The following is a 7,487-nucleotide window of genomic DNA, read 5'->3' on the forward strand; positions in this document are numbered from 1 at the left end:
GGATGGCTGAACTGCCAGGCTTGCCCTTCTGTCTCCCCCTGTTGTTCGTTGTCCCTTTTTTAAGCATGGACTTCCATTATAAGGATTTTTTTTCACTCACTCAAAATGGTCATTTAAAATAATTTAATTCATAAAAACGAACTTGTAAAAAACTAAAACCCATCTGCGCTGACATATGACCAATGTACAGTATTTTAGCAGTTGAAATCTTTTAGCACACTGTTAAGGCGTTTCATTTTCTCCTCTGTGATCCTCTTGTTGGCCTCCACCTCAAGCAGCAACTGACGCATCTCCTCCTCAACTTCTAAGACCTGAAATCAAAATGAAAAGAGTGGAAAAGTGCACAAAAATCCATCCATGCATCCATTTTCTAATCGTCACAAGGATCGTGGTGGGGAGGGGGGGTGCTGTCTTCCATCCAGCACTGGTTGCCAGCCAATCGCAGGACACGCATCGGAGTACAAGCGCTCACACTTACATTTTGGGACAATTTAGGGCATTTCATGAAGCTAGCGTGCATGTTTTTGGAATGTGCGGAGAACACGCAAACCCCACACGGAAAGTCCGCAGCCGAAATCGGAATTTTCTGCTGTGCAAACCTTACCTTAAAAGTACACCAAATCATTATTTTTGGTGGAGCGTGACAACGCCGGTGAGTGGTCAAAGCCATGGAATTGTGGGGTGGAAGAGAAGGAGAAGAAAAGAGTCTCGTAATGTGCGGTTTTACCTTTCGATCGGCTTCTTCTATGCGAGCGCGCCGGTCGTCCGCCAGCTGCAGCAACTGGGCCTGATGGGCGGCCTGGAGGGACTGCAGCTGCGCGCAAAAGGCATGGTCCATGCATCGCAGCTTCTCCACCGCCGCTCTGAAAAAGGTTTGAAATCGGCCAGCCGGTCTTTCCGAAGAGCCGGCCGGGCACAAAAGGCAGCACCCACCCGTGCGCCTCGGCCAAGTGTTGGTTCTCTTCCAGGAGCGCGCGTTCCTTGCTCTCAAAGTTTTCCTTCATGCGCTTCACTTGGCTCTCCAGTTGAGTGAGAAGCTGAGCCTTTTCGTGCCACTTTTTACTCGACTCACTGAGACAAGAGAGAGGGGGCCAGGGGGGGGGGTCAGGGGGGGTCGCAGGTTTTTGTAAGGCACAATATTATCAAATGCTATTTTACTTACTGTATGAAAACACCTTAGCAAAAATATTTGTTGTTTGTTTTTTGTTTTTTTGGGGGGGGGGGCTGGAACAAATGAAATCCATTTCCATTCATCTGAGATACAATCATAATGTGAAATTTGAGCATCGTCACGAAAGAAATTCAGCTAATGAGTGACGGCGCCGCCATATCTCCTGTTTGCTATGACACAATTGGAAATGTGAGCTGACCTGTGAACTCGTTTGAGCTCGGCGACTTCGGCCTCCTTGTCCTCCAACTGCCGCTTGAGCTCGTCCTTGCGCAAGCCGAGGCGCTGCGCGTGGCCCTCCAGCTCCGACAGCCGAGAGGTCTCCTCGTCGAGCCGCCGCCGGAAGGTCTCCTCGGCCCGGGCGTTGTCGTCGCGGAGGCCGCGGGCCTGCTCGTCGCGCTCCCGCAGCGTCTACGGAACGGGGGGAGGCCGTGACGTAGCCGCGGGGCTTTAAGCTTGGCTTGCACGCACCTCTTTGAGTTTGCGGATGGATTCCGTTTGATCCTCCGTGATTTTGGCTTTAATTTGGAGCGTGTCGCGGTCCCGCTCCATTTGCTTCTTCTGCGCCTCCACCTCGGCGCTTAGCGCCTCGATCCTGGCCTCCAGACGCCCGCGGTCCTGAGCCAGAGATGCTCCTGCGGTACAGAAAGGAGAAAGGGACGCGTCCTGTTGGCAATCCGGGACCTCCGTTGAGGACGCGATGTTGTCGTTTTGGGGTTGCTCACTTCTTGAACGTCAACTAAGGTGCGTGGCCGTTACGAGAGTCTTCAAATGTTCCCGTGAAGGGCGGGGCCTTCACGCACTATTGAGTGTTGTTGGTCTACCTTGCTGAGCGAGCTCCTGCCCCCAGAGGCGCCTCTCTGCCCTGAGGCCATCGATGACGGACTCTTGCGCGCCCAGCTGAGACGATAGTCGCGCTTTGTCCTTCTTGAGCGCCTCCAGCTGAAGGCGCGTACGGCGGTCCCGATCCAGGTCGGCCTCCAGAGCCCGGGCGCGCCTCTGTCGGGCGGAAGGGGGGGTGGGGGGTTGGGGGGGGGATGTCGGCGTTCTATCCGTTCATCTGAGGCTCATTTGATTTTCAGCCCTCGCTTACCTTGAACTCGGTCACAACGTTTTTCTTTGCACGGATGAGCTCTGCGATGCGGCCCTTCTGCTCCTCCGCCAGCGCCGCGAGCTCCCGCACCAGGGAAGCCGATTTCTTCTCCGCCTGCTGCGACTGAGCCAGCGTCACCCGCAGCTCCGGCAGCTCTGCTGTCATCTCGTCGCACGCCTTCTTCAACTGCGCCAGCGGGCGGACAAATGTCGGGATGACTCGTGCGTTTCCGGCGCGCAAGCGGACAGTCGCGCCGAATGACAACGGCGTGACGCGTGGCCATTTCTCAGCAGACCTCAGAGAATCGGGCGGCCTCAAAGGTGAGCGCCATGCGGAATTCGTCCTCCAGGGCCGCGTAGGCTCTCTTGCCCTCCTCCGCTTGAGCCTTCAACTCGGACTCTCTCCGAGCGTAACTTTGCTTCTCGGACGCCACTTCTCTCGCCACCGCCGCCAGGAACTCTGTCCCGCCCGGCTGCTTTCTAGGGACGCGGCGGACATGGAAATGAGGAGTTGTGAGGTTTATTCTTTTTTTTTTTTTTTTTTTCAAAGCCAGGGGGAGGCGCACCTGTCTTCTCGTTCCCTACACACCAGCAGTTGGTGCAGCTGCTGCACTTTGGCTCGCTGGACGTCCAAGTCTCGGCTCAGGGCCGCCGCCTTGTTCTCCAGCTCCTGCTGCCGCTTCATCTGAAAAATGATCCCTTTTCATTGCCGTATGACAAAAGAATAAGCAGTCACTCTTTTTGGACCACTTAAGGGAGAGTACTCCACAAAATTGAAGCGTCTCCATATCGTAATTTAACATGAAAGCCTTCAGATCCACAAAATATAAATACGAAAGAAGGACAAACAAAATATTTCAAACACAAAATATCTGGACAAACTATTTGCATAAAAAAATAGGAGACCAAATATAAAACGTGTTTTTTTTAAAAATCCAAAATGCCCAAACATATCAGGAGAAAAAAAATGTTCAAGTGTGACAGAGCAAATTGTTGAGCGTGTTCTCATGTATACTTCTTGTGCCTGCTGGCGAGCCCGCAAAGCCTCCCCGTGGGCGACGTCCTCCTCCAGTTGCCGGAAGGCACGCTTGTGCCGCTCCTCGCTGCCGCGCGCCTGTTCCAGCTGCCGGCTCAGCTGCTGCATGCGAGACTCCAGCTCACGGCGTCCCGAACGCTCCTTCAGCAGCAAATCTTTAAGCCTGCAGGGGACGTGTGGAGTCGGCTCACATGCGCGCCGTCGTTAAGGGCCCGCATCGGCCGACATGCCGAGCGCCTTAACACTTTAGCCAGGTCGCGGCCGGCCGACTCCCACGTCACTCAGGGGGGGGCCGGGCCCTGCCTTTTCAGTCCCACATAACAGCTTGTCAGATTTTCTTCAAGTATGTCATTAACGTAGGCCGAGTACGATATCGTGGAGTCCCGTATTTGCTCATGACGAGAAGCGGAAGCGTTTTTTGCTTGGATTGTTGGGGGAAGGCCGGAAGGGATTCATTGCATTTCCATTCCTTTCGATGAGAAAAGATGATTTCAGATTGTGTTTGAAATGAAACGAGTATCTCAAGGACCCTGTACACTCGTTGTCGTCTTTATCTTTGGTTAGTCACGTCGCTTAAATCGAGCACATTACCGGCTCATCGGCTGTTAACATCAACCGCTAAAAGCCAGGCAGACTTTTTGCCGCATCGTCTTAAGTATAGCGCCCCCGCGCTTTCAACTCCAAAAGTACACGATGATACTGTACTTTGAGGAGAGCAATCCAATCTAGTCAAGGGTGGAATTGCGGACGTTCTCGTACCTGTCGGTGGTGTGCATGGCCATAGTCTGCAGGTTTTGCTCCTCAGCGACTTTGGTCTTCAGGCACTTCAATTGGTCCGTTAACTTGGTGACGTCCTGCTCGGCCTTCCAGCGCCTCTCTCTCTCCCGGTCCCGCTCCTCCACGATAGCCTGGGGCCAATGGAAATTTCAGGGCGCCCACCACATAAAGGAGGGAAAATCCACGTCCGCAAGCTACCTTATAGGTTTCTTCCTCAATAGACTTGCTTTTCGCATCCGTCGGCTCCTTGCCGGCTCTCGGTGCGACCCTCCTTTTGGGAACCGATGCCTCAACGCCCCCTTTGACGGTGCCGGAAGACCACCTGACGCCACGATGCCACGAAATACTCTCACTCCTCCACAACAAAATGCAGAGCGGTAATGAAGTGGGGCAAACAAATCACCTGTCTGAGCTCTTGCTCGTCGTGGTCCTCGATGCGGGCTTGCGATATTTTGGGACGGCGCGGCGAGCGGCGTTTTCCTTGCCGCTGTCGCGATCGCTTTCCGACGTGCGGTCCGTGTCATTTGTGGCTGCCCGCGCTTTGACCGCAGAGCGGCCGGGCTGACTGCACTCGTGCCTTGCGGAAGCCTGAGTCAAATATTACACGAGAACGATCCCATGAATCGCTCATAAATGACTCACTTTGCTTTGAATGTGCAACTTTTTTTGTTTGTGAACATTGCTACAACATGAGAGTGTGTGCTGTTGTGAATAAAAGCACCTGCTGAAGAAGGTGAGACACCTGCAGCTCCAGTTTCTTGACCCGCTCTTCGCCCTTCTGCTGCTGCTGCAGCTGCTGGATGCCCTGCCCGTCGGGGGCTGCCGTTGAATCGCCAAAGGCTTCAATGGCCACGCTGTGTCCAAAGTGGCTCAGTACTTCCCTGATACTGGGCGTGGTCAAAAGAGCATCCTAGAACAAGGAAGACTTTTTTTTTCATTTAACAAGAAACAGTATCAACATTTTGGTCATTTCACCCCAAAAAAGATGAACAACTAAAAGTAGACCCCCCGCCCCAAAAAACATGACAATGTTAGACAAGATAGAAAATTCACTCAAATTTTCAGGATTTGCTGAACCCTTTTCTGAACATGAGTGCATTTTGTTGAAACGATTCATGTCTAATGACTATAAATTGTTTTTTTCAGGTTGAAGGGATCAAAGACAGTGGGGCTATTTCAACTCACCTCTTGATTGTTTCCGGCCTCGGAGACCAGGAGGAGGTCCACATAGTTCTCGAGCCCGGGTATGTCGCACGGACTGTCGGCCGTGGAATATGACGGCTGTCCGAGACGATCCAGGCCATCAAGAAATGACACTTGTGGCAATGACTGCATCACCATCTCACGGTAACCTGCCACAAAACACGCACGTAGCGATTAACACCGCAAAGAGTACCGGTAAATAAATACCATGGAACCAGTGAAGCTGAATTCCTCTCAGCTCACATCACTCTTGAAAACTTTTTCTTTGGTTATGTCAGCAGAGCGATGGCAGGCAGGAAATGTGACAATTAAAAAAAACAAACACACAGTGGACTTCTAAGGACACGCAGAACAATCCGATTTGACATTGAGAATGTCAAGTTGTGAGTAACTTGAAACGAAATTCTAATCTGAGCTAAAGAAAGGTTGAGAAACACTGTTGTGAAGAAATTCACAGCGGGGCAAGCTCCTCAAAACAAACGTCAGAGGATCCCATCGCAATGACAGTCACGGTCTCACCTGGCGTCGTGCACAGCGGGTTGTCCTTGCCGCCGTGGCTCAAAAGCACCTCACTTAAAGCCTGCAATCCCTTCAAGCACTGCAGGAGGTGCTCGATGCTGCCGAGGCGGTTGCTATGGAGACCGAGGTGCTTGAGCTTGCGTCCGGGGCCGTGAAGGTGCAATAGGCCTGGCGGGCACATCACATTCACCACGACTGCCAAATGAAAGACAATTTTGGTCCTGAAGAGTCGCTCCTCAACTCACCACTGAGGTCATTTATCTGATTGAAGGACAAGTCTAACCTTGTTAAATTCACCAGGCCGGTCAGTCCTGCGGGTCACAAAAGAGCGATGAAACCCCGCCGCCCCCAAGTCATTCAGCAACGGTGTTCTCTTGTGCAGCGGCTGGACCAAAAAAACCTTTACTTGCGAAATAAACATTTCATTTGTTCTGTGACCGCGCTCAGAAAACACGGATCTCAAATCATTTTTCTTTATTGAAATGAATGGAAATGTTCACTATTTGCCAAACTGCTGCTTATTGTGAAATGAATATTTCAAGTTTGCCCTCGCAAGTCAAAGCAAAACAACAACAACAACAAACAAACAAACCAAATAACAAATGTCTAAATGTTGGCTCATATCGCAAAAAGATCAAGAAGCGCCACTCTGGTGTACAGTATAATGGGGTAGGCTCACCCTCAACCTTGGTGATGGCATTGCAAGATAAATTTAAAGTCCTCAGGGTCGTGAGAGAAGCGAGACCCTCAATTTTAGCAATGCAGTTGGAGGACAGGTCCAAATGTCTCAAGAGCCACGCCGATGTCAGACCCTCGATCCTCGGAATGCGGTTGCAGTGCAGGTTGAGTGATGTGATGGTGGGACGCAGGGGAACCTCCAGCAGGCTAGACAAGAGGAGAGAAATATCAAATATTTCGAACATAAATGGTACAGGAGAAAATGCTGCACAAAAACAAATCTAAAGGTAGTACAACATAATCAAAACAATATTTGAAAGTAATACGAAATACAGTCATGGCCAAATCTTTGTCGCCATCTTCGGTTGACACTTTTACAAGCCTTTTTTTTTTTAGCTCGTCGATCAAAAGCATGAACTAAACACCAAAGTAGTACTGTACTGTATTCAATTGCGGCTCGATACCTTACCTTGAAATATTCTTGTCGATGAGACTTAATTCCTTTTCTTCCATAACGTGCAGTGACTACAATCGAACAAACTCAAACCCCCAGATTTTGCTTTTATATGAAGTAGGTTGTCATGGTAACAAAAGTTTACAACGGGGTTGACGATTAGTCAACAAATCCCGTGAAATGTGCTTAAAAAAAAGGTTTTCCTTGAAAACTGGGCAACGACGCAGTCGGAGCTTATTTGGTTGAGTGTCTGTCGTTGAACTGGCCGCTTCTTTTCCGTTTACGTGACGTAGCGGAGTAACTTCCGGGACGAGTCTAATGCTCCGCCTACCCAAATCGACGCATGCGCCTTTCGAGAATTTATGGCGGCAAAAAAACTCGAAAACCTTGGCATTCCTTCTTCCTTGGCATTAAAAAAAAACAACTCAAATAAATGTACATATTTTAATAGTCTTACGTATAAAATGCCTTTTTATTATTGCAGTACAATGAGAAAAGAAACGTTATATCTCAAATGAGTTAAGTAACATCCAATAGACCTTTTTTTAAAATGCCTTGGT

At 50.3% G+C, this 7,487-nt stretch overlaps 1 protein-coding gene across 1 annotated transcript; it reads right to left on the reverse strand.

The window, feature by feature from the left end:
- Positions 1-108: 108 nt before the first annotated feature.
- On the reverse strand, positions 109-7,225 carry lrrcc1 (leucine rich repeat and coiled-coil centrosomal protein 1). Its single transcript, XM_052088060.1, has 19 exons — positions 6,943-7,225; positions 6,475-6,680; positions 6,041-6,106; positions 5,796-5,963; positions 5,259-5,425; positions 4,795-4,983; positions 4,477-4,661; positions 4,272-4,395; positions 4,056-4,204; positions 3,276-3,459; positions 2,827-2,945; positions 2,557-2,740; positions 2,262-2,447; positions 1,993-2,167; positions 1,640-1,803; positions 1,371-1,579; positions 934-1,071; positions 728-863; positions 109-311 (listed from the first exon to the last, which is right to left on the reverse strand). The coding sequence occupies exons 1-19, from the start codon at positions 6,984-6,986 to the stop codon at positions 195-197; spliced, it is 2,910 nt and encodes a 969-aa protein (XP_051944020.1). The 5' UTR covers positions 6,987-7,225; the 3' UTR covers positions 109-194.
- Between the last annotated feature and the right edge of the window lie 262 nt (positions 7,226-7,487).

This window comes from Hippocampus zosterae, chromosome 15, assembly GCF_025434085.1.
Source record: "Hippocampus zosterae strain Florida chromosome 15, ASM2543408v3, whole genome shotgun sequence".
In the NCBI taxonomy this organism is placed as follows: Eukaryota; Metazoa; Chordata; class Actinopteri; order Syngnathiformes; family Syngnathidae; genus Hippocampus; species Hippocampus zosterae.

Coding starts and splice junctions, on each gene's coding strand:
- lrrcc1 (XM_052088060.1), bottom strand. CDS start 6,986: ATGGAAGAAAAGGAATTAAGTCTCATCGACAAGAATATTTCAAG. Junction 2,946..3,275: donor CTCGCCAGCAGGCACAAGAA/GTATACATGAGA, acceptor ATCATTTTTCAG/ATGAAGCGGCAGCAGGAGCT. Junction 2,448..2,556: donor AGGCCGCCCGATTCTCTGAG/GTCTGCTGAGAA, acceptor CCGCTGGCGCAG/TTGAAGAAGGCGTGCGACGA.